Here is a 26,923-nt window from a genome sequence, read left to right as displayed (position 1 = left end):
TTTTTCCCCCTAGTTTGTAAATGAACATTTAAGTGATAATAGGTTTGTAAGATCTCATTTAAAAATCAGAGGTTTGTTTTTTGTTTTTTTTAAGCAGAAGTCTTCTTAGAAGCCCATATGATTTAAATTTATTTATTTATTTATGGCTGTGTTGGGTCTTCGTTTCTGTGCAAGGGTTTTCTCTAGTTGTGGCAAGCAGGGGCCACTCTTCATCGCAGTGTGCGGTCGTCTCTTGTTGCGGAGCACAGGCTCCAGACGCCTAGGCTCAGTAACGGGCCCAGTTGCTCCGCGGCATGTGGGATCTTCCCAGACCAGGGCTCGAACCCGTGTCCCCTGCATTGGCAGGCAGATTCTCAACCACTGCGCCACCAGGGAAGCCCAAAATCAGAGGGTTTTAAGTTTGGAGGCATAGATAAAAATAACTTCATTTGAAGGTTATAATGTTTATGTATATTTGTATATGTACATAATTAGTAAAAGAAAACTAAAATTTTTATATAATTAGTAAAAAATTTACATAGTAAAAAAAAACACCTTGGAGGGTTGTGGTGTGCATTGACTTAAAGTTCTTTCATTTGCTTTTGTCTTAATTTTTGTTGACAAGTTGCCAGAAACATTTGTACAGGGCTCCTGCTTTCAGAACCAGGATAAGTATATAAAAGATTCAAAATGTGTCAGTTGTAAAGTGTTTCATCGAGTGCTTTATGTCAGGTTGGCACGGGAGGTCCCCTGCCTCTCCTGAACATAAGTAGATTGTTTCACGCTTCATCACCCACCCTCCACCTTTCTTTTCTTTTTTTTTCTGGTTCTGTAAGCACTGGAGTCAAATCTCTTCAGATGTGAGCTGTTCCCTGCACTGCATCCTTTCCCTCCCTCCTTCTTATTCAGTGCCTGTCTTATTGTGTTTGTGCTCCCGACCCCCCGCAGAGTCTGGACGAATTCATGAACCAGTGGGGGGGGCTACCATTGGGGTTGGGATATCTTGAAGGAAAGATGTATTTTTCACTTTTTTAGCACTATTTCAGTTTTGTTTTTTTTTAAACAAAGCGTATTCATTTTTTAAAAACAACTGAAAAAGGGGCAGCAAAGTGGAGACTTCGTATGGGAGAAAAATTATTTGACGGTAAAAGATAAAAATTATTTTGACCATTATTAATTTGATGGCAGTGATCTTTGATTTCTGTTTTCTGTTGTCTCTGCCGCCTGTGCTGTACTAACCTCCCCTCCTTCCCTTTTCCTGTGAATGTGTTTATTTATTTTGCTAGGATTCTTATAACAGATTCTATTGTGCATTAGTTATCTCATGTGGTGGTGCCTTATCCAGTTCTGGTTCACTTCTTGTTGCTCTTTTAAGAGATTTTCTCATTATTATGGCTATTTTTCAGGTACTTTGATGATGAGTGGACTGAAGAGAGGAGGGTCAAACCGCTCTTATTTTTCACTCACGACTGTTGTGAAGACTCCTTAAGAGAGAACCATGAAGCTGAAATCTATATTAAATTTCAGTGATGGTGACTTTTTTTGACATGTCTCCCTCAACACAGTTTTTATGAGATAACCATAATTACTTTTTAGATTACAGTATAAATTCTATTAATGTATCAGTTAATTTCTAGTTCATCTTAGCTGGAACCACATGGCTTTTGTTGCAAAGGATTCCATTTCAAGGATACTGAGCTTAGGTGCTTTGAGGGTAAGGGTTGGATGGATCTCTGTCCTCCAGAACCTAAAATGTAATTGAGGAGGAAAGGCCCCAACCACGTGTAGAGTTAATTTCAGAAAGTAGGAGAAGGAGAGGCATTTTATGGAGGGTGGGTCCTCCGGCGCCAGGAACATGGCTTAGGGATCAGACCCGGCAGTGACCCGGTCTTTTCTGAGTGGCAGGGTCTTAATACAAACTGCGGGGGATGATACCTGCCTGCAGGTTGATGTGGGGAGTAAAGGAGGTAGTTAGTGCACAGTAGGTGGTACAAGATGAATGCTCAGACTGTAGTTACGGCTGGTGACAGCAGATTTTTGAGAAAGCATGTTCTTGAAGGACAGCCTGGTGAAGCAGACAGGGTAGGAGTCAGGGAATGAGGAAGTCTGGCTTCACATGTGGGCTCAGCCCCGGCCGTTTAACCTTGGTGGACTTAACGGTGGCCCTGAGACACACCCCACGTGGAAAATGAAGGGATCAGACAAGGTATTCATTCTGATAACTCACAGTTTTAAAATTCTGAATGTAAGGTCAAGAAGGACACCCTCCATTCCGGTTCAGTCACTGTGGAGCCTTAGGAAAAGGTGCTGGTTTGTGGAGGGCAGACTATTCCCTGCTGTTACAGGAAGAAGGAAGGCTTTTAGGGGTGGGTGCCACTTAATTCTGAGCTCCAGGCCTGAGTCACACAATAATGGGGCTGCAATTGAGGGGCCTCTGAAGTTTCATGAAAGACAAGTGACATGACCACTGCAGCATTTTCAGGAAGTTAATTATCCATATTTTTCCCCACTGGGTATAGAGATTCATGTCTGGATTGGGCTTCAGAAGTGATACTCAGGCTACAAATGGAGGCCTTTTTTCTTTTATAATGTATTTTCAAAATAGTTCTTCTGCCATAAATCCTCTAACTGCTATCCCAGTATTTATCGAGAGCCCTCCACACAGCGAGCGCTTTGTCAGACACAGTGTGCTTACCTCTCCAAAGGGGAGATACTCACCTCCCAGGGTGCTTGTGAGGGCTGAGAGGATGCACAGGGTCAGAGAGTGGAAAGCATGGAGGAGTCCCACGTTCTCCGAGCTCTGTGGGGAGAGAGTTTATCCTCAGAAATAAGAGTACAGTGAAACAGACAAATAACCCATCTGCAATCTGTATTTAAGGAAACAGTAAGGCAATGTGGAATGATTTTATGTTTCAATTTTTTCCTTTTAAGCTCTTGGTTCTTGGGTGGTATTTTAAAAGCTGCTATGTGAAATATGGTTACTGTTGATATCAATCGTGATTAATATCGTTTAGGATATTAGCGTGTCGTGTGGAAGGAACTTTCTGTTCACCTGTTGTTCTTATGGATGTGGCTTTCTACTCTTCCTAAGCCAACGTTAAATATGCCTCAAGGTGCCCTTTCTTAAATTCTTTTTGGAATATAAATACTCAAATGAGAAAACCATGATGTCTTTGACAAAGCCAGTTGTTCTGTCTTACTGAAGCCTCTGGTTTCCTACACTCCTCTTTTCCTCTTCCAGTTAGATTGTAGGAACCTGAGAGTGGAAATGTTCCTTCTTTGCCTCCCCCTCTGATAGTGACTAGCTCAGGACAAAGCATTGAACAGTGCTCGAATAGCCCACGCTGGCAGCCTGAAAAGCTGTCCTTAGTGATGCAGATTCTCAGCTGTGGTTCATCATGTGTGGATCAAAGGCAATTTTTCATGGCTTGTATAGTTTAAATCTGACTTAATACAGTTCAGACCATCTCTTTCCTTCCTGCCCTCAGAGAAAGTCAATACTGCTAGATTCTTCCTTTCTGGGTTAAATATACAGTTTCAGTTCCTTGAGCCATCGATAGCTCATAGCACTGTTATAATGCTCTCCAGAGTGTTGGTCCGCAGTCCAAATGGTGACCGTCTTCCACTTTAGCCCGAATTTCTGCAGAAGGAGGGTTGTGAGGACAAAAGGTGAGAAGTACGTGTACATTGGAAAGAGATGTGTTCCAGGAAAGGGCAACGAGTGATGATGACTCAGTCTGTGCTTTGTTTAGGCAGCCTCACCTGACTGCCCACATCACTGCAACCTTGTGAAAGGGTGAAATGGAGACTCTTGGGTATGTCAGTATTAAATATTAAAAAAGCAATATTAAATACGAAGAAATGAGGCAATATAAGCCATTGTGTTAATCATCTGTATTGAGTAATTATTCAAATCCTGTAAATACTGCTAACCTTACAATCTTTAGTAATCTATACTTTATGTAGCCCTCTTTGATTCCATTTTAATCAGGGGATTTAGCATAAGGTCATCTTATTGGAAGGACCTGATATCTGTTGAATTTTGACTTGTTTGGTGATTTGAATGATTGGAGGTTTAACATGGTGCAGTCTTTAATAATTAGTAGTCAAAATCATACTACATACCCAGATCATATTTTATTTTATTTTTTAGTAACAGGATCATGTTTCTTTTTTCTCCTAAGTTTTTTCTTCTGATTATAAAAGTTATAGTACTCATTTTAGAAAATAAATAATATAGACAAATACCAAAAAGAAAGAAAAAAAGAAATTATTCATAATCTTAACTATGTAACAACAAGCATTATAAATCCTTTGGTGAGCTTCCTTTGGCTTGTTTATATATCTTTACATAACTTTAAAAAGCATAGCTAAATTTATAATGTATATACCATTTTGTTTGTATCCTGAATTCTTCTGAAACTGGGCTTGTTTGTGCCCAGTTACATTCAATAGGATGCACTGTATAAAAAAAATTTTTTTTAAGTTAGTCCATGGTCATATCAGTTAAGAAATATCTTAGTTTAATAGTAAGTGTTGGGTTTTTGTTTTTCTTGTTTTTTTTTTTAACTGTAGATTTCATGGAGCCTTAATATACTAACATATATTATCATGTCGTAACAGAGGTGATAGTGTGTCCCTGCCTTATTTACTTATGGAACCCTTTCTTATGAATTAATAACTTGGATTTGAAGCACAATTCAGGGAAAGTTGATAAGCCTTTCCCCCTGTATAGTAGACATTTATCGGTTGTCTCCCCTGACATCCATTTCTCACATGCCCTTCCCCAGATCCTGTTTGGTAATAGGATGATCAGTACTAGATCACAGTTTGCAGGGTTGATGAATGACTTTTTAATGGATTTTAAACGAATATTAATGTACAAATTAGTATTTTCAAAACGCTCACTACCTTCGTGGATCTAGTCTGCTCTCTTGATATCCTGGGTGCCGGCCGTGGAAACTCCATGCCCCTGATGAGTTGGTGAGCTCTGATTTCTTTTCCTTGAAAGTGTTCATTTGCTGCACCTCAAACACTATTTTTCCCCTAATAATCCTGGTTCACTGTTACCTTCTACTTATTACCTTTTACCCTGCTTTTTACCTTTTACCTCCCTACTTCAAGCTCCTCACACCTAGCTCTTTGGCATTATATTAATTGCTTATTGCGTAAATTTTGTCATATGTAAATATAAGTGTTCGAATTTATTCTATTCTCCTTTACTTTGCCAGCTATGGAATCGTTTCCGTACCCATCAGTAATTCCACCATGTATCTTGCTCCATGCGTTTTTAATTTTATCACCCCACTTCTGCCATCAAGCTCACTGCCAAATTTTCATGTTGTTTCCTTCACCCGCAACTATGCAAAGTATCTTCAAGCCTTACTAGGCCTTTGAAATGGAACTTTCTTCGTTGAACTTTTTTAGTTTGGAGGGTGGGTGGGAGGCAAATGTTATTATCTCTTTTGGTCCTCACTCTGTCCAAACAAGCACTTGTTTAAAAAATATTTATTTATTTAATTTATTTTCCTTATTTATTTATTTATTTTTTTGGCTGCGTCGGGTCTTAGTTGCGGCACATGGGATCTTCGTTGAGGCAGGCAGGATCTTTTCGTTATGGTGCGCGTTCTCTTTGTTGCGGCGCTCGGGTTTCTCTACTTGTGGCGCTTGGGCTTCTCTGTAGTTGTAGTGTGCAGGTTTTCTCTCTCTGGCTGTGGCACGCAGGCTCCAGAGTGCGTGGGCTCTCTCATTGAGGTGTACGAGCTCAGTAGTTGTGGCGAGTGGGCTTAGTTGCCCTGCGGCATATTGGATGTTAGTTCTCCCACCAGGGATCGAACCCGCATCCCCTGCGTTGGAAGGCGGATTCTTTACCGCTGGACCACCAGGGAGGTCTCCAACCAAGCACATTTTAAATTGCTTTCTTATCTCTAAACTCAAATGTAACTTTATCCTGTTATGTATGTTTTGTATCCATAACTGCTTTTTTCACTTCGGTAATTCCAGGGCAAGTTATCTGCATCTACTTTGTCTCCATCAGTGCTGTCTTTTTTAGGTAGTGAACATTTGGAGAGCAGGAACTAGATTTATCAACTCCTCTCTTCTCAGTCCTTCCTGCTTTTTGTTGAAGGGATAGAACGGAAATGAAAGAAGGGGGAAAGTCCAGTCTGAAAAGTTATGTGCTGATTCATAAAGCTTAAATTATCCGGGACATTGTACGGAGTCGTTTGTATGTGTTTCAGGCTAACTTGAAAGAGTGAGGCGTCCTTCTATCTGAGATGTTACTTTTATGTAATGTGAGTGAAATTCAGGAAAGCCAAGAAGGGATGTAAAGAGAATTGTTGGCCTTCTTTGGTTATCTTAGCTAATCTAATGTTCAAGCACTGTGGTGTGATATTTCTGTTTTAAAATAAAGTTTCCTGTTACAATCCAAAGCAAGAATATTTATGGGTATTTTAAATCTGTGTATACAACTTCATAAACTATTTACATTGACATTTTCATAAATACTGATGTTGTACATCTGTGGAATCTCGGGGTATTTGTATAGTTATTCATCATCAAAATTCCTTCTATTGCCTGGAAGCATTGAGAGTTGGCCCTGTATTTGAGGATGTACCAGTTAAGGAATCTAACAACATCCCATTTTGGAATATGGGAGTAATTGATGGCGAATGCTACATCTTTTTAGTGAATGTAACATCGTATTGCAGATTATTTCAGGGCAGGAACTGTAAGTTGTTGTTGGTTTTTTCTTTCCTTCCCACGTCTTCTTGTGTAACCTTTAAACTATTCTTTATGCCCTTGGCATAAAGAAAGTTTCCCATGTTGTTCCTTTCGTTTGGTTCCTTCAATTATTTATTGTTCTCACTTCCTTATCACCCAGTTATTTCTTGGAAAAATTTTATTTTCCCATTTTTTCTGCTTGTTAGTTAATTCATTGTTGAAAATAGATAAAAAGGGAAGATATCAAATGAGCACGTGCATATATTTTATTTGGAGTTTAGGGGAGAGAGTCATGAGAAGAAATTTGGAGGTAACTGCATAGAGATAATAATATTTAAAGCTGTGGGTACCTATGACATCACCAGCCAGTAGTGGCTACCATGCAGATATCTCCCGAAGTAATTTCATTATTCTGCTTCATTCAGTTGCACAGGCAGCTGATCCAATGAAGTCAACACCCTGCTCTCCAGAGTTAATATCTTTACTCCAGTGTACCCAGGCCTGCGATCTCATCCTAATGCACTCGGTGCTCAAATGCATCCTAATGCTGATACCCTTTACAGCCCCTTCCAAAACTCTGAAGACTGGTAAGAGAAGTAAGCCAAGCATACCCCCCTGGAATCACTAGCTTTTGAATGGAGCCCACCAGTGATCCTGAGGAATGAGCCAAAAGAAAGAGGCACCAGAAGTTAAGGAGACCGTGTTCATCATGGAGGCCTAGAGAAGACAGAGTTTCGGGAAGGAGGGGGAGAGGTCAAGAATGTAAATGTCTCAGTGAGCCAGGATGACAGGGACTGTTTTTATACCTGTAGCTTCCCTTGGAGGGAGGGACTGTTTCCCCAAATATCCCTAGCACCAAGTGTGTGGTCTGTGTTCAGAAGAGAATGCAGAAAGGCTTAGGGTGATTCAGAGGAGAGGGGAAGGTACTTCTTCTGGAAGAATGGTATTATCAGAAAAAGCTGATAGGTTACCTGGTGATAGACCTTGAGTGATGGAAAGACTTTCATCTACTAGACGTTGAACACATCTTCGCCTTTTCTTATAGTTTCCAGGACCTCATGGAACTAGACTGGTATTGGTATTCTAGGTAAATGGATCTCCCATGGACTCAAATAGTACCTAGAGCTGTAAAATTAAATATATAACAAGGATATTTCTTAAATAGTTTACTCTTTCAACAGATGGAGGTGACATGCTGTAAATTAGTATTGCCCTTCTATTCTGTCGTTTTTTACCATATTTAATGATGCTTAGGCAGGTTTGCTGATAATTAGGAGAATTGCTAATAACTGTCAGCATATGTTTGCTCTTTCCATCAACCCCGAGGAGTAGGTTTTAGGTGTTATTGATGTGTCATCATATTACACACATGGATGGCATCTTTATTTTCAACTAGTACTTGAATAAATGCAAAGCATATATGTTTGTATAGATGCTACTCTGTGTCTGAAGTTTCATATTGTGCCTAAAGGGGTTTGTTGCTATAAATAAGGACGGGAAAGAGGAAGGGGAAAAGGAAAAAAGGTCCTCATGACAAGAAAAGAAAATCTGTTATTTAATTTAGTTGTCCATCTTGAACCTCCTCGGTTTTTACAGGTCATTAAACTGTGAGTACTCTCTCCCCTATGTGCCCGTCTATATTTTGAAATTAAAAGATAACATTGAATTATTATTATAATCAAGATGTAATAGGAGTCTTGGCATTTCTTTAAAATTACAAAGAAATATAGTTATATCTGTATAAGGTTTTTTAAAACCCATTAAAAAACACAGGAAGCATATGAGATGGTTCTGAAAAGGTGTCCTGTAGTAGTGACGACGAAGAGTGGAGATTTTTCAAGTCAGTGCTGTTTACTGTATTTTGGTGCTGGCCTTCAGTTTCCTCCTACAATGGATAGAACTTCACATATCCTAAAAAAAAGACAGTCCTGCAGTGAACTCTATTCTAAGGGAAAGGAAATGTGGAAAGAAAGAGTTTTTACCCCAGTGGGATTGGTGCATTGGCCTTTTAGAGAATGTCCGTTCTGGGAATGGTAGGTGATTTATTTGCATTTCTGTGAGCTTGTGAGAAGCATTGCAAACATCTGATTTTCATAAGAATCTATTGAGAATTATTTTGTATGTCAGTGTATTCTTTCTTTGAAAGCTATTTCACTGAAATAAACAGCTTCTTTTCCCCTAGTTCATTACAAAATAGCTCATAAATTGTGGTTTGGGGTTGTCAATTTTTTTTTTTTTTGAAATAGACTAGTGTTTATTTTGCATCTTGCTTCAGTTGCCCAGTTTCCTTCCATTTTATAAGGAACACTTCTTGAACCTTGGCTGTGGCCACATGGGCTGCCTTCAGATTCAGCAGTTAGCACATTATTCCACTTGAAGGTTTACAGTTCAAAAGGAGCCTGGACAGTTCCCAGATGTAAAGTCAAATCATAGCAATCTGACGATAGAAGTATCTAGAAAGCTCAAAAGCCAGGTTTAATGGGTAGCTGTGCAAAACCATTATCCCTTTCACAAAAGATGGTGAAGAGGAGAGAGAGGGAAAACAATTGGCGTTTCTGTGCCAGGCTGGTCTGAGCAGCCCGTGCGAGCCCGGCTGGAGTTCAGCTGGCCCTGCATTCTGCAGGCGGCCGTACGTTTTGAAACACCCCTAAATGTTCCAGCCTTTAAATAGCAGCGAGTCTTCTAAAATGATGCTGCATAGCGCAGGAGAAATTAAAGCGGCTGCCTGGGAGGCAGGAAGCCGACTAGCGAGATGCTTAATTATCGTGGAAGTAAGTGCTTGTTGCCGGGGAGCGGAGCGCAGCGAGCGCGGGTCGGCCTGGGTGTCAGCCGTGATTTGTAGACAATGCGGCCCCGGCAGCGCAGTGCTGGTTCAGCAGCATCTTTCCAAACATGCATTTGGCAGGAATTTAAAGGCCACCTCTTGTGTAATTTGTGGAACCTTGGAAAAGGGTGCACTGCCTTTATTTTCACGACGAACGCAACCATGCAGGATTTTGTGCTCAGAATTTGTGCCTCTCTCCTCCTGCTTGATGTGCTCCCGAGGAAGTTGGGTTTCTTCACCTGTCACCTGGAAGGATGTTAGCAGTTCTGTGTCGTCGGCTGGGGGATATGGAAAGGTCTGTCCACAGCAGCATTTGGTTTCTGCTGTCTTCATAAATTAGTGCCAAAGGGTGGGGTGGGTTGCAGTGTGTAAGGAAATGAAGGCATTTTGCTAATGAGCAAAATGTTTCTAGCTTTAAGGGTAGATGGATCTCAGAGCTTGGGAAGAGGTGGTGGAAAATGCTGGATGCATTCTGAAATACTCCTTTGGCATAGTAATAGAGGGAAATATAGAAGCGTGCTAATGGGTAGAATGGCTCCGGGAAAACCCTTTTTATTTTCTCTCTATTGTATTTGCTCTTGCCAACTCTGTTAAGCCTTTGTAAAGAAACAAAAACACAAGTTTGGATTTTGAAATACAGAAGAGGTTAAAAAGTGAGTGTTGTGACATATTCAGTAACAGAATTTTTCAATTTTTAGTCTTGTTAAAAAACTGTACGTTGCTCTAATTATCGAACTCTGTTGGTTATGCCTTGAACTTCTGGTCAGCACAGTGGTTCACGATATTCTACATTATTAGAGGTCATTGGAGTCTGTACGTGGTCTTTACTTGGGCTAGGAGCCTTGATATCCTGGAACGAGATCCCTCATTCCCCTTCATAGTGATATGAAACAGTTCAATTAATCTGAAGTGTTAATAGTCTTTTAAAATATATATAGTTTAAATGATGGATATTATTAAATGCTTTCACTTTCTTCCTTCCTTTCAAGCCTGCTTTACTAAAAAGATGGGTTGTGATCTGTGAGTCACAATCCATTAGTGAGTCTTTTATTTGCATGTGTCTGGTTTTGGCAATTGCATGTTTATTTTTAGATGTATTTATCAAATGCTAATTCCAATTGTCCTTGTCTCTTTTAGAGAAAGCATGGGATTATGGCAATCACAGAGTCCCAGAGATACAAGTTCCATTCAGTTTTTTTCTGAAAGAAAGCCGTCTATCAAAGTGAAGCAGAGGAACTCCTGTGGATTATAATGTTTTGAAGGGGTCTGGATTTTCAGAGGTTTGAAAATAAGGCATTGTTTAACCTTTTAATTGGAAAAGATTAAGATCTCATGCAACTGATGTATTTTCTGGGAGCCATTCTCCAAAAGGGAAGTGCACATTTAAAACTTAGGTATGATGGTCCTTTCTGCAGGGGTTTAAGTCTGATTGCTTTTACATCATGACCAGCTTGAAACGGTCTCAGACAGAAAGGCCGGTTGCCACTGAAAGGGCGTCTGTTGTGGGCACAGATGGCACCCCCAAAGTCCACACGGACGACTTCTACATGCGACGCTTCAGGTCCCAAAACGGCAGCTTAGGGTCATCAGTCATGGCTCCCGTAGGCCCCCCTCGAAGTGAAGGTTCTCATCATATAACCTCGACCCCTGGAGTCCCAAAGATGGGGGTTCGGGCAAGGATTGCGGATTGGCCCCCAAGAAAGGAAAATGTAAAAGAATCTAGCCGTTCAAGCCAGGAAATAGAAACCTCAAGTTGCCTTGAGAGCATGTCCTCCAAAAGCAGTCCTGTGAGTCAGGGAAGTTCTGTAAGCCTCAATTCCAGTGACTCAGCCATGTTAAAAAGCATACAGAACACACTGAAAAACAAGACGAGGCCGTCGGAGAGCATGGACTCCAGATTTCTCATGCCTGAAGCCTACCCCAGCTCCCCCAGGAAAGCTCTGCGCCGGATACGGCAGCGCAGCAACAGCGACATCACCATAAGTGAACTTGACGTGGATAGCTTTGATGAATGTATCTCGCCCACCTACAAGACGGGGCCGTCACTGCACAGGGAATACGGTAGCACATCTTCAATCGATAAGCAGGGAACGTCCGGAGACAGCTTCTTTGACTTGTTAAAGGGCTACAAAGACGACAAGTCTGATCGAGGTCCCACTCCGACCAAGCTCAGTGACTTTCTCATCGCCGGTGGGGGCAAGGGCTCTGGTTTCTCCTTGGATGTCATAGACGGGCCCATCTCACAGAGAGAGAACCTCAGGCTCTTTAAGGAAAGGGAAAAACCACTCAAGCGGCGTTCCAAGTCTGAAACCGGAGACTCGTCCATTTTTCGTAAATTACGCAATACCAAAGGTGAAGAACTTGGGAAATCGTCGGATCTTGAAGATAATCGATCGGAAGACTCCGTCAGGCCCTGGACGTGCCCAAAGTGCTTTGCCCACTACGACGTCCAGAGTATATTATTTGACTTGAACGAGGCGGTTATGAACAGGCACAGTGTAATTAAGAGGAGAAACACCACCACGGGGGCTTCGGCAGCTGCGGTGGCATCCTTGGTCTCGGGGCCTTTGTCCCACTCGGCCAGTTTTAGCTCCCCGATGGGCAGCACGGAGGACCTGAACTCCAAAGGAAGCCTCAGCATGGACCAGGGAGACGATAAAAGCAATGAACTTGTAATGAGCTGTCCGTATTTTCGGAATGAGATCGGTGGAGAAGGGGAAAGGAAAATCAGCCTGTCCAAATCAAATTCTGGTTCCTTTAGTGGATGTGAAAGTGCCTCCTTTGAGTCTACCCTCAGCTCCCATTGTACAAATGCAGGAGTGGCAGTACTTGAAGTGCCCAAGGAAAACTTGGTGTTGCACCTGGATCGAGTGAAAAGATACATCGTGGAACACGTGGATCTCGGCGCATACTATTACAGGAAGTTTTTCTATCAGAAGGGTGAGTAGAGATCTTTTATTCTTTTCATTTTCTTTTGCCATACTTTCTGAAAAAGAGTACTGTCTATTAGGATTTTTAAGCAGCGTGATGTAAGATTTGCATGAATGCCTTCTCCTGATGGTGAAAGAGTTAAATAGTTATTTGCTGCGGTGTATTTCCTTTTGCATTTTTGAGTTACTTCCTCCTTTTAGATATATTAAATATCTTGTATTGACTAGCTTATGAAATATTAATTTTTTTTAAAACCTTTGATTTAATGGATGAAATTGTAATCTTTGTGTAGACGACTTGCTGTGTCACCTTTAGGGATAAATGTCATATAAAGTTAAAAATATTATAAATACAGCTTTTTTTTTTAAGGGTTACTAAAGCAATCTTAATGCTGTTTTTCATTTATTTAGCACTTTTACAGTTAGTACGGGACCATTTCTTTTCTGCCTCAATGTTCTCATCAGTAAATGGGAATTATAGTACATTCCTATTCATTTCACAGGAATTTTAGTGAGAATTAATTTTGTTATTTGACAAAAGTGTCAGAGCCAGGAATCAAACCTAGGTCTTCTAGATTTGAGTATAAAAGTCACTGGAGTGAGAAGTACTGTTAACATGTTGGTGACTTCCTTTTCCGTTTTGTATGGGGGAAAATATATACCTATATTGTTGGATTGTACTGTATGTGAATTGTATTTGTATACAGTTTTATCTCATGCTTGTAAGAAAACTCTGTGATTCATTGAAAAGTAGTTTAAATGAACTCTTAAGAGCTTTCTAATAGTGTTTTTGAGCAGCATTATTAATTGAAGAATGAGTTTGTCACGCAAGCACCCAAGCTAGGAAACAGGATGCTTGCCGAGCACCTGTGGTCCACTAGCTAGCTCAGTAATTTCTGCATTGAGCCCAAGTGAGAGGCCCCCTGTATGCAAGCTACGAGAGCAGTTTTTGTTTTCCCACCTACTGTTTGGGGGTTTTGAGTCCTGCTTAAGTCCTTTTGAGATTTATTCTTCCGAATGAAGTTTCATTTCTAGTACTTCATTCTGGTACTCTAGCTTTATGACAGTGCTCCCTTTAAAATAAAATTTATTGTGAGGTTATTACATGGTCATCCCCATTCACGAGAGTTTATTGACCAAAAGAATCTTGTCTTGGTGTTCAGTATCCATGTCTCTTAAACATCTATGGCATAGGTCCTGAAACCAATATGATAATGAAAATCCCAAATTCATTTGTAAGCCATCTTTTTTTTTTTTTTTTTTTTTTTTTTGCGGTACGCGGGCCTCTTACTGTTGTGGCCTCTCCCGTTGTGGAGCACAGGCTCCGGACGCGCAGGCTCAGCAGCCATGGCTCACGGGCCCAGCCGCTCCGCGGCATGTGGAATCTTCCCGGGGCACGAACCCGTGTCCCCTGCATCGGCAGGTGGACTCTTAACCACTGCGCCACCAGGGAAGCCCTGTAAGCCATCTTTATTTTCTCAGCATAACCTTCTGGAGTTCAGATTTTAGAAATCACTTCTTTCTCATTCTGTCCGTTGGGCTACAGGGTTTCTCAACCTTGCCATCTTGGCATTTGGGGCCAGATAATTCTTTGTTTGGGGGGATGTGTCATATGCGTTGTAGGATATAAGATGTTTAGCAGCATCCCTGCCCTCTACACCCCAGATGCCAATAGGTGCCCCCAATTGTGATGACCTAAAAAGTCTCCAGTCATTGCCATATGTCCTCTAGGAAGTAAAATTGCCCCTAGCTGAAAAGCCCTGTTTTGTGGAACCTGGGGAAGTTTTCCACAGGTGTTTGTGAGCTGTCTATAGGTGAGGCCATCTTGCTAAAGAACTGACACTCCAACAGGAGAAAGAACATGTTACTTACAGTCTTTGTTTATGTAGTAGTTGCTCATTTCCCGTTAGGCAATGTGATCACATTAATGATGCACATTTTGAGTACTTACTGTGTACCAGGAACTTAGCATTTGGTATGGCATGCATTTTCTCATTTCACCCTCTCCATGCCCACTGGGGTGTAGATATTGTTATCGATGGCATTTTCCAGATGAGAAAACTGGGGTGTAAGTGGCTGGTTTTAAGCTGTTAAGCTGTCACGAAGCTAGTAATATTGGAGCCAGGATTTCACCTTTGGGGAGAGTGACTAGAGTCATGTTCTTGACTGTTTTGCCTTGATCTCTATTATATTAGACTAAAGGGAAGGAGTGTATTTTTATCTTTAAACCTGGTAAAATTTTGTTCAACGTATTTTATCTTTCAAAAGTAAGGAATAAAAATTTGAACACCTATATTCCAGAGTTCATCCAGCTTAGGTCATAACACTTCATAAATTTAAGAGCGGTTCATTGAAAGTAGTTTCTAATTTAAGCTACTCTCTTAGCTTATAGCTAAGAGAAAGGTAGCTTAAGGTAGCTTAAGCTACCCTCTTAGCTTATAGCTTAGAGAAAATACCTTCTTAGCTAACATAATTGGAACAAGTTAACTGAAAGAAATCATTAAGACAGGGAATCAAAAACAAACAACCCAATCCAAAAATGGGCAGAAGACTTAAATAGACATTTCTCCAAAGAAGATATACAGACTGCCAACAAACACATGAAAGAATGCTCAACATCATTAATCATTAGAGAAATGCAAATCAAAACTACAATGAGATATCATCTCACACCAGTCAGAATGGCCATCATCAAAAAATCTAGAAACAATAAATGCTGGAGAGGGCGTGGAGAAAAGGGAACACTCTTGCACTGCTGATGGGAATGTGAATTGGTTCAGCCACTATGGAGAACAGTATGGAGGTTCCTTAAAAAACTACAAATAGAACTACCATATGACCCAGCAATCCCACTACTGGGCATATACCCTGAGAAAACCAAAATTCAAAAAGAGTCATGGAGGGCTTCCCTGGTGGCGCAGTGGTTGAGAGTCCGCCTGCCGATGCAGGGGACACGGGTTCGCTTCCTGGTCTGGGAAGATCCCACGTGCCGCGGAGCGGCTGGGCCCGTGAGCCATGGCTGCTGAGCCTGCGCGTCCGGAGCCTGTGCTCCACAATGGGAGAGGCCACAACAGTGAGAGGCCCGCGTACCGCAAAGAAAAAAAAAAAACAAAAAAACAAAAAGAGTCATGTACCAAAATGTTCATTGCAGCTCTATTTACAATAGCCCGGAGATGGAAACAATCTAAGTGTCCATCATTGGATGAATGGATAAAGAAGATGTGGCACGTATATACAATGGAATATTACTCAGCCATAAAAAGAAACGAAATTGAGCTATTTGTAATGAGGTGGATAGACCTAGAGTCTGTCATACAGAGTGAAGTAAGTCAGAAAGAAAAAGACAAATACCGTATGCTAACACATATATATGGAATTTAAGAAAAAGAAATGTCATGAAGAACCTAGGGGTAAGACAGGAATAAAGACACAGACCTACTGGAGAACGGACATGAGGATATGGGGAGGGGGAAGGGTGAGCTGTGACAAAGCAAGAGAGAGGCATGGACATATATACACTACCAAACGTAAGGTAGATAGCTAGTGGGAAGCAGCCGCATGGCACAGGGATATCGGCTCGGTGCTTTGTGACCTCCTGGAGGGGTGGGATAGGGAGGGTGGGAGGGAGGGAGACGCAAGAGGGAAGAGATATGGGAACATATGTATATGTATAACTGATTCACTTTGTTATAAAGCAGAAAGTAACACACCATTGTAAAGCAATTATACCCCAATAAAGATGTTAAAAAAAAAGACAGGGAATCTTTCAGAAGTATATGTACTCAAAGTATTTTATTTTCATTAAAATTTATAATAATAACTATATATTTGCTAAACTCTTGTGAGAGGCCGAGGGCATTTCTTTCACAGTGATTCTACTATTTTGAATTCTACATTGTGTGAATAGTATAAACCATAAGAGCAAAAATATAGACACTAGCAAAGCCATCTGAATCTTACGGAATCTGAGGTTTCAGAATTTTTTCTCATTTTTTATAGATCTCGCCCACATCTAATCCAACAGCTTTCCTTTAGTGATTGCTTTTATGAAGTCTTTCCAAAGCCTTCAGTTTAGTTTTTAATAGAAACAAGATTTATCTCTTGTACTCATATTCCATCAGCTTTCATAATATTTAATTAAATTTCATAATTACAATAACAAGTCAACTGGCATAAACAGGTTTGGGAAGACACAGCCGATTCTTTGTCAGCACGGAGTCCCAACTGGTGGGAGCAGAAAGTGTGTGTGGCACTAGAGATTGCCTGCTGGTGCCATTGGGCATTTATCATTGTGGTTTACAGAGGGGACACAGAGCAGTAGTTAATACATGAAGCTGGTCCAGTGGAACGCAATATCAGAGAGCGCCTGCTGTGTTTTCTTAGGCTATACGACTTAGAATTTTCAAATTAGGCAGGTCATTTGTCACAATGTGATAAGATACAACAAATTATGGCTCTGAATGACATCACTTGAAGCTGAAATTAACACCCTTAAAGTATAACTGTGTATTAAAAAATTTATATAGTATCTAAACCTTTCTTAAATTTTATTTTCTTGAAGGATAATTTATTTATGTATTTTATTTTCTTGAAGGATAGTTTATGTATTTAATTTCTGCTGTACAGCAAAGTGATTCAGTTATACATATATATGCATCCTTTTTCATATTCTTTTCCATTATGGTTTATCACAGGATATTGAATATAGCTCCCTGTGCCATACAGGAGGACCCTGTTGTTTATCCATTCTACATATAGTAGTTTGTGTCTGCTAATCCCAAACTCCCACTCCATTCCTCCCCCATTCCCCTTCCCTCTTGGCAACCACAAGTCGTTCTCTATGTCTCTGAGTCTGTTTCTGTTTCATAGATAAGTTCATTTGTGTCATATTTTAGATTCCATATATAAATGGTATCTGTACTTTTCATCACAGTATAAAATAGAGTTAGACAAGTAATTCTGTCTTATTTTTAATATACAACTTGATTCAGTGAAATTAGTGCACTAACTCATTTTTCCTAATCAGAACCTGGAAGTGAGTCATCTTGTTGAAGGAGTACGTCAACGTCAGATGTAATTTATCTTCCAGCAACATAGAGTAGCACTACTGACCTGGTTGTACTACAACCTCTTCATCACCAGATATTTTCCATTCTGCCATTTAATGAATTCCTGACTTCACTGTGGCTAAGTCTCTGGAGGGAAAATATTCACTTTACTGAAGTGTATATTGTTGACATTATATGTAAAATTTAATTGTATTAGGCTGATGAAGCTGCCATCACTTTTTAATATTAAATTGTTTTTATGAACATCATTATTTTGCAAATTTAGACTTGAGAGGATATTTGGCTCTATCACATAAGTCAAGTCCATTGCTGGAAAGATGCTGGCCCAGTAGAGGAATCCCACTGTTTGCATTTATTGAAATAAGCAACACACCATCAGTGTTCTTTCTGGTCCTTCCTCCTGCCCACTTCTCTTTGCTGTTTTGCCAATGTGTGTGGTGTTTTTATTGAGACTCACCTAGGATTAAATGACAGTAATAATGTAGCTAACACGTATTGTGTTATTACTTTGTGCTTTATGCAAACCTCCTCACATAATGCTCATAAGACCCCAAGGCAAAGTTGTCATTGTGATACGTCCAAGTGATACAACAACATCCTTCTTAGGCACAAACTAGGCAGTAGGATAGCATCAAAATTAATCTGGTCATCTCCCTTTCAGTACATATATTTTGTGTTTAGTTTTTACTTAGATAGTCACCATGATTAAAGTAGCAGTACAGGGCTTTTTCGGTTTTGCACTGAGCGTACAAGTGTCTGAGGCACATCCTCGCTGAATCCCATTCAGAAAGATGCACTAATGGAAAAGAGAGGAGCCCATGGGTTGCCTTGGCAGTGGTGTTTGTTGCTCCATTGATCAGAAGTGTTGATAGGCTTATCTGATGCCAGACAGGGTGTCACTCTCAAAGTCAAGTTATTGAAGATGCTGTGATAGGAAAGGGCCTCTTCCCCCTGCCCAGCGGCCAGGAGCAGCTGCCATTATCTGGTCTGAAGCTCATCTGCAAACATTTTCCCACTCCTGAAGAGAAGCAACACTAATGCTCTGCACTTGATTATTCTTCTGATAACTTTGAACCACCAGATTTGATTGTTCTTTTCTGGTTTACCTTCCTCCTCCTACACCTCCACCCCGCCCTACCCCACCATACGTGAGTGTTCGCACACCCACGCCCACACACACACACCCACAAAAGTCAGGTTCAGCAGTCCGCTGGGCTCCAGGATTATCAGTTTGAGGACACAAACACGTTGGATTTCAGTTGGTCTCGCAATGTCTAATTTTCTGTATTTACCTCTCACCCTCTTCTTATCAGCTGTCTTTCACATTTCTTTAGAATATATGCACTGAACTTCACTTGTACTTGGAGTGACAGCTTTAGTGCTCTGATATATTCTCCAGTTGTGTTATCAGGAGCTATTCTGCTAGTTCAGTTTGTTAAATGAGCATCATTAAGTACCTATTGTAAGTTTTAGTGGATTATTGTAGGGTACATATAGAACATCAGAGAACATCATGCAGCTAAACTTATTTGTAAAGCCCTGGCTTATTTTGTTTGTTTAATTCTTCTGTAAGTATAGCAACATTAAGCTTGAGGAAAGTACTATGGGATGCCTTATAGCTCAGAGTTCTTTAAGGATAGCTATTCTGTGGTTAGTTTTTTGTGGACAGTCGTATTTCAAGGAAGTGGTAAACTCCAGAGTCAGCACGTCTGCTGTCCTGAGCCATGTTCTGCTCTTGAACTGAACAGTTTATTTCTGCCAAAACTAATAGGGAAAGATTTTATACATGTATAATAACTTATTGTCTTAATGCCCTTGTCTTTTATTTTTTCTTGAGAGCATATCAACTGTATTTAATTTGTTCAAAGGTAGCTCTCTAGTTATTTAACCCTTTTCACAGAGATCTGGGGCACTAAATAACTTCTTGAGAAACTCACCTAGGAGTGTTTTGCTGTTGTCTCTTCACCTGTTCAGGGTTTCTGGTAGCAAGAAGGCCATTCAGTAGGAAGGTTTGCATGTCTGCTCTTTGGAAAACAAGCATCCTTTCCTTTCTTGGCCGTGATCTCTCGAGTCCCATCACTGATCATCTGAACTCTGTTGTGTGAGGCGTTTGGGATTTCATATTACCTGAGCCATCTCCGTGCAGAGGTTTGTGAAAGCTGGGTAAAAGGGCATGTGCCTCAACTGCTCCTCTCTGTTTTGTTTTTAAAATCAAGCTAGACCGGCCCAAGCCCACATTTGCTCAAACACTTGACTTTACTCAAAGTCATCTTGTAAAGATCCAATCATATAGAAACAGAATGTGCTTTTGCAATAAAACTGATGATGGAGACATTGGCCACTTGGTCATCCTTCAGCCCTTTAGGAAGTTCCACGTGAGATATTTACTTTAGAATCTGATGCCAGGAATTGTTTTCTGGTAGCTACCAAATGCCTGCCTTTCTAATGACAGGTGTGTTTTATTTGTTTGCTTGTTTTATTTATTTATTTATTTTACTGTATCTCCTGTTTTACCTCAACTCCCAGAAGCAAATTTGATGCTCCAGTTTTATAACCTTCATTAATAACACATTTGTTTCCACTTTTGTCTTTTATTTTCCAATTTCTGTTTCATTAGCACAACTTACATATTTCCTTTATAATGAATGACCTCAAAAAATTCTTTTTAGAAAAGGTAATTAGTATACATTTATATCCAAATAAAAGACCTCTGTTCCCAGGCTATGTCTTCAGTTCTAGCTACGTTTCTCACTCTCCATTACCTGCTTCCACCTGGTTGGTTATCTAGTTGGCAACTCGAACCCTGGGACACAAATTTTTTGACTTCATTTTTCTCCCTGAACAAGCCTCCCATCCCACATCCTTGCCCTCGTGCTGTAAATGCCACCGTTATTATCAGTCACTTGGATTTGAAACACCAAAGCCTCTTTGTTGCCTCTCTTCATTGTTCTCAACCTCCAGTCAGTTGGGAAGGCCTCTTGAGTCTACCTTCGAATTGCTGCTAACTTCTGTTCTCTGTGTCCCAATCCCAGTTCTGTCACTTCAAGCCGGCGTTACCTCTTGCCCCAATTCTTGGCCATTGTCTTAGTCTCTCCATCTCTAGTCCGTCCTACTCAAAATGCAACTTCTTGTCTTTGCCAAATACAGTCTAATCACATAGCAGTTTACATTTTACATGATTGCATTTATGATTTAATCATGTAACAAATACATTATCGGTCAATCCTCTGAGAAGCAGGTGTTGAAACAGTATAGGCGTGCAAGTGGTTTGTTAGGGACCTGGGGGTAATGCCTGTGAAAGAAGAGGGCAGAGGAAGCAGAAGTTAGCAGGGAAGGCCTTCAGTCCACAATGCAGGTCTGATACCATGAAAGTAAAAGGGAAAAGAAGCAAAAGTGGGCGGGGGGGGAGCCTCAGCCCACCGTGCACATCTGGCAAAGTCTCAGCCAACGCCATGGAACGAAAAAGAGCATTAGAGAAGTCATTTGTTGGGCAGTAACAGCCAGGCCCCGTCACCCCTGGCATGCTCAGTCCTGGGGCTGCCCAAGAAGAGTGTGGCTGGGCTGGAAAACTGTGGAAGATCCAGAGATGCTACAGCCAGAGACTTTCAGCTCATTGCATTTCTTGTGGCTGAATGGGTTGTGAGCCCTTTCTGGAAGGAGAGATGTTAAGTGTTGCGCCTCTGTGGCTGCCACAGGTGCATGAGTGCCTTCATCATGCTCGGCACGATTTTGGACATTTGGAGTGAGAAGTAAAACGGAGCACCTTGCTTTGTGACCGCCTGGAGGGGTGGGATAGGGAGGGTGAGAGGGAGGGAGCCGCAAGAGGGAAGAGATATGGGAACATATGTATATGTATAACTGATTCACTTTGTTATAAAGCAGAAACTAACACACCATTGTAAAGCAATTATACTCCAATAAAGATGTAAAAAAAAAAAAAGAAAAGAAAAATAAATCTAAAAAAAAATAGAGCACCTTCATGAGCTTACATTCTGGTGGAGGGAAGCAGACAGTAAACAAATCAAACAAAAGTATATACATGCTTACTGTGAAAATTAATAATGCAGAGTTGGAGAAAGTAATCCCTCTCCTAATTCTAATAGTTTGATTTGTAATCTTCTCTATCTTTTCTTTTTTTTTTTAATTGAAGTACAGTTAATTTACAATGTTGTGTTAGTTTCAGGTGTACAGCAAAATGATTCAGTTATACATACATACAGAACGATTGATACTTTTTCAGATTCTTTTCCATTATAGGTTATTACAAGATATTGAGTATAGTTCCCTGTGCTCTACAGTAGGTACTTGTTGTTTACCTGTTTATATATAGCAGTTTTTATACGTTTCTAAATCTTTTCTTACTCAAAAATTTATTATCCAATTTACTATTAATGAGTGCCCTTCATATTTTTTAAGTAGTTTTAAGAATTAACAACTGCACATTCATACATTTATTTATTTGTTCATGACATAATGTTAATTAAGCATCTACTCCATGCCAGCTACAGTGCTCAGAGGCAGAACAAAAGCAAATAATTTTTTTTCTAGTTTCTTTCCCTTAAGTGATCTGTATCTTCTGAGTTGTATTTTCTGTTTGTCTTTCATGCTGTCGGTTTTCCTTAGTTGTCCAGTAATCTTTGCCACATTTATGAACAAAGGCCAAGGAAAATTGGTGTAGGTGGCAAGCTTCCCCTGCAGCGCTGTGGGTCTCTTTCCCTAGCTGGCCTCACATTACATGGGGGAAGTGAGGGCTAGCACTGGAAAAGTAGTGAGACCCCCTAACAGGGGGGAGTGTGTAGACTGAGAGGGTAGTGAACCCGGTGCAGATAGAAACCCACATGGGCGCCGGAGTCGGGAGGGCTTTATTGCGCTCCCCTCCTGCCTTTCCTCCCGCCCGTGCATCAGAGTGGGTTGTTCTCCCTGTCTCCTGGGATTCTGAATAACTTGCTCCTTCTCAAAGATGCAAGTGCTTTCCCACCACTGTTCCAAGTCACCCTATGCCCTGGTCTCTGCCCAGGGCTTTCTATGGCGCCCTGGTTCATAACCAGTCTAAGCATTCCTTGAAGGCAAGGACCACAGGTTAGGCAGGCTCAGCAAACGTTTCACAACTGAACGAATGTTTGGTCCTGATGTAAGTTATAAAATTTATTGCGTTGAGGAGCCAGTGTATCTTATATTTATATATAGCATCAGGTAGAGGCAGGGAGGGCCCACAGTGTACATGACCTTGTGTTATACTCTGGACACCAAATGGTATGTTACAGTTCCTTTTCCTCTCTTTTCAGGAAATGAGACCACAGATAAGTCTGTGTGTGGTCATGGTGGTTTTGTGGAAATTAACCACGACCACCAGTCGATCCCCATAGACCCAAAACACAATTATGGAGACTGATTTTTACTGTTGTAAACCTTCTTAGACACAAATGATGGATGCTAAAGTCAGTGGATGACAGTTTGAGGAGAAACAGGAGAAGAAGCAGGATTTACATAATCTCAAAGTATCTCCCCAAAGATACTTGTAAACCACGAGGAGAAAAATAGTAACTTTTCAGGGAAGAAACCTGTCACGTGCCACCTTAATGGAATGAATCAGGTTTCTTTCATGAACTCCATGAAATGATGCACTGAGGTTACATCATTTCTGTGGTTCTCTTGCGCAAAATGCATACGTTAGTCCAATCATGTGAAACCACCGGACAAACCCAAATTGAGTGATAAATACTGTTCAGAGGTGTCACGGTCATGAAAGACTGTTACAGACTGAGGAACTGTAACAGACTGCGGGAGACTAAGAAATAGTAACAATTAAGTACAACATGGGATAATGAATGAGATTTCAGAGCGAAAAAGGACATAGTGGAAAAACTAGTGAAATTTGAGTAAGATCTTTAGTAAATGTTAATTTACTGATTCTGATTAATGACGACTGTACTATATGTAGTTACATAAGATGTTAACATTGGGGAAGACTGGGTTAAGGATATATGTATTGAAATGCTTTGTACTATATTTGCAACTTCTCTGTAAGTCCAGAAGCAGTCAAGATAAAATGTAAAAAACAAAAACCTTCAGGTACAGTCGATAACAGCAGCTGACATGAACCATCCACATGAAAATGGGAACGCTTCCTCAACTTTGTGTGTCAACATGCCTCAAGGCGAATGCCATGCTTACTAATTCCTATACCCAAAGAATTTCTATGCTCTTTGTTTTGCAGTTTCGAGGACATAAGGGCCCTTTAGATCTGTTATTTCAGTACAAGTTAACATACAATAAATCCTGCCACCTATTTTTCAAATGCACACCTCATTATTAACTTCAGACACCAGTGAGCCACCAAAATTAGGTGCTCAAAACATACTTGCTTTATTGTACCACTTGCTTTGCTTCTCTTCTCTTGGAGTTCCCTGCTGTGTACGGGGAGGTCATGCATCTGAACTTCAGGGCAGCAAGAGGAGAGACCTCCCTAACTGCATTCGAGTCAAGTAGAAGCATTCAGCAGAAGCAACCTCAGCAACCCATATCGACACAAGTGTGTGGGCTGTGCCGAGTTTTTGAGACACATTGCATGGGCTTCACCCTCATGAGTGGCAGTGACTTTGGCCTTGACTGAATTTCTGACTGTTTCTGAGGGACTTCCTTTCAAACCCTTCAGAAGCATTTTACACAGACATCTTGCTGCAATATCCCTAGTAAGGAGATACAGAAGATTTTTTTAAATATAAAGACATTGAGTTAGAGACAGGTGTTTCATTATTTCTTTCATTTGGATGTTAATTTTTTTTTTCCTGAGCTGGCATTTGTAACTAACATTAAACTTAAAGAGTTACATTAATATGCAACCTTGTAAACTGTGCTTTATATACTCTTTGACCATTTGCAAACCAAATACATTTTTTATACTTATAAAAATCTTCCTATTGTAAAAGTCACATATATTCATTACAGAAAAATTAGCAACTATAGCCAATTAATCATGTGATTACTACTGATTTTATTTCTCATCTTTTTTTAATACATATTCATTTCTTAAGTAAAATAAGGATCATTAAATATAGTTTTATGTATTTTTTCATGGTTCCATAATTGGCTATGCCATCATTTATTTAAAGTTTTCCAGCTGTTCTATATTCAGGCGTTCCAGTTTCTTATTATAAATCATTCTTACATTAGATCTTCCTAAGTGTCTTTTGATTGTTTGTTTGTTTGTTTTTCCCCCATTGACCCCTTTGGCAGTTTGGTGAAATCTATGGACTCTCCTTAGAATAATGTTTTTAAGTGCATAAAATAAACGTACAAAGCAAACCAAGCATATTAAAAGACAATTGCAAGAGTGTTAAAAATTTTGTGACATACTATATAGATGCTTCTTATTGCATTAACAAAAAGATCTAGCATCAGATCTGATAACTACCATAATTTCAAAGTTATGATGAGCATAACTGATATTTTGATATGTCTGCAGCAACTGTAATGTGATATGAAAATGTATGTTTTCTATTGGCATCAAAGTCACATGTACAGCTAATATTACTGTAGTTGGCTGGCTCATTTACAACTAACAGAAATGCTACGTTTCATTTAGAAGTTAGTGAAAATAAAGATATAATTTTTTCATTCAAGTTCATGGACCCCCTAATTTCTATCCATAGACAAGTTTAAAAACCTTGACCTTACATAAATGATCTTGTTATGTAACTTTTTTCCCACATGTCCAATTATTTACGTAAGGTAGAGCCCTGGTGTGAACTTTATAGGAACCTTGAATTTTATTGCCAAATTTTTCTTAAGAAAGCTTAAACCAGGAAGGTCCAATTGATATTTTAAGACTGTATAGTGTTTAATATTTTCTTGACTACTTTAAATATTTACAGTTTTTATTTTAGACCATTTATTATAGGTCCAAAACATTTTCATCTCTTCGGTCACTCATGAGATTGAATTTTTTAAAATATAATTATTGGCTATTTGTCATAGACAATGGCCAATTAAAAATCTCCTGTTCTGACACTGATACTTTTTATTTTCCCTTTGTTTCAATTAGCGCTTTCTTTGTACTGTTTTTCTTTAACCATTTGTATGCAATTTATTAATGTCGGTCTTAGTCTACTTTTTATTGGCAAGTTAGGGGGCTACTGGGGGCTGCTTAGTCACGTGAGACTTTAAGCCTAACAACTTCCTGTAATTTTGGCAAATAGACCAACTTACCTTTTAAGAGTTACCTATGGAAGGATGAATTGGAACTTCAGAGTACTGTGCACTTTGTAAATGTGGCAATTACTCTTATGCAACCATAATTATAAGCTTAGGGGAGTGCTTTGGGACAGAATTCTGGCCTGTGGCCAGTCCTGTGTAAATGTCCCCATCCATTACTCTGACCTGCTTTTGATTATGATACGAAGTCCTAGGCTATTTAGTTCTCATGGAACCTCCACCCTTATAATTAGGATGAGCCCTTTGGGGACCAGAGACAGAACCTCTGAGTAGTGCTCTTCTTGGAAAGAGCCATTCATTCATTCATTCATTTAAATTTTTTAAAACTTTTAAAATTTAATTTATTTTTGGCTGCCTTGGGTCTTTGTTGCTGCACGCGGGCTTTCTCTAGTTGTGGCCAGCGGGGGCTACTCTTCGTTGCGATGCACGGGCTTCTCATTGCGGTGGCTTCTCTTGTTGCGGAGCATGGGCTCTAGGCGCGCAGGCTTCAGTAGTTGTGGCACGCGGGCCCAGTAGCTGTGGCGCGCAGGCTCAGTAGTTGTGAAACACGGGCTTGCTTGCTCCGCAGCATGTGAGATCTTCCCGGACCAGGGCTCGAACCCATGTCCCCTGCATTGGCAGGCAGATTTGTAACCCCTGTCGCCAGGGAAGTCCTCGGAAAGAGCCATTTAAACAGTTGGATCCTTATTACCTCCACTTTGGCAAACCTGTGTTTTCATTTTTAAAGCAGAATATGCTGTTGCCGCTTTTTTGTGATTTTATTTTCCTTTCCTTCTTTACAATTAAAATGCCAGGCTTTTAACTTTTTTTTGCCTTTTTGCACACATGCTTATCCGCAGCTTGAAACTGGGTGATGTGACTGTACTTGATCTAATTACTTGGGGCTTTGAACTATTTACTATGTCCCCTCTGTAAAAATGTGAAAATTTTATTATTTATTATTGTGACTGTGTCAGCCAGAAATATGGCTATTTGTGTGGAATGTTCTAGTGATAGCAGAACTAGGCATTGGTGCTCTTCGTACCATCCTTGTTAAAACTCAAGAACTAGAACTAATAAGAAAACTTCAGGCTGAAAATTTGTTCAGGTGCTAAAAATGAGAAATGAAGGCAGCAGAGAATCAGGCATGTAAGGATAAAACATGAATATTGGTCCCTTTAAACCCGGTGAAAAGGGCTTCCCTG

General features: G+C 40.2%; 1 protein-coding gene across 8 annotated transcripts in view; it reads left to right on the top strand.

Annotated features, from left to right (window-relative positions):
* Nucleotides 1-26,923, top strand: part of SIPA1L1 (signal induced proliferation associated 1 like 1) — a 198,321-nt gene that overhangs the window by 41,935 nt on the left and 129,463 nt on the right. For all 8 annotated transcript variants that reach the window (XM_060140055.1, XM_060140048.1, XM_060140026.1 and 5 more), the window contains exon 2: nt 10,664-12,466. In XM_060140055.1, the coding sequence (XP_059996038.1) occupies nt 10,969-12,466 (1,498 nt within the window). In that variant the 5' untranslated portion in view covers nt 10,664-10,968. The remainder of the gene's footprint in view (nt 1-10,663; nt 12,467-26,923) is intronic.

The sequence above is a fragment of the Lagenorhynchus albirostris genome, chromosome 1, assembly GCF_949774975.1.
Source record: "Lagenorhynchus albirostris chromosome 1, mLagAlb1.1, whole genome shotgun sequence".
Taxonomy (NCBI): Eukaryota; Metazoa; Chordata; class Mammalia; order Artiodactyla; family Delphinidae; genus Lagenorhynchus; species Lagenorhynchus albirostris.
Note: the sequence above shows the minus strand (reverse complement) of the source record. Positions and strands in the feature narration are given on the sequence as shown.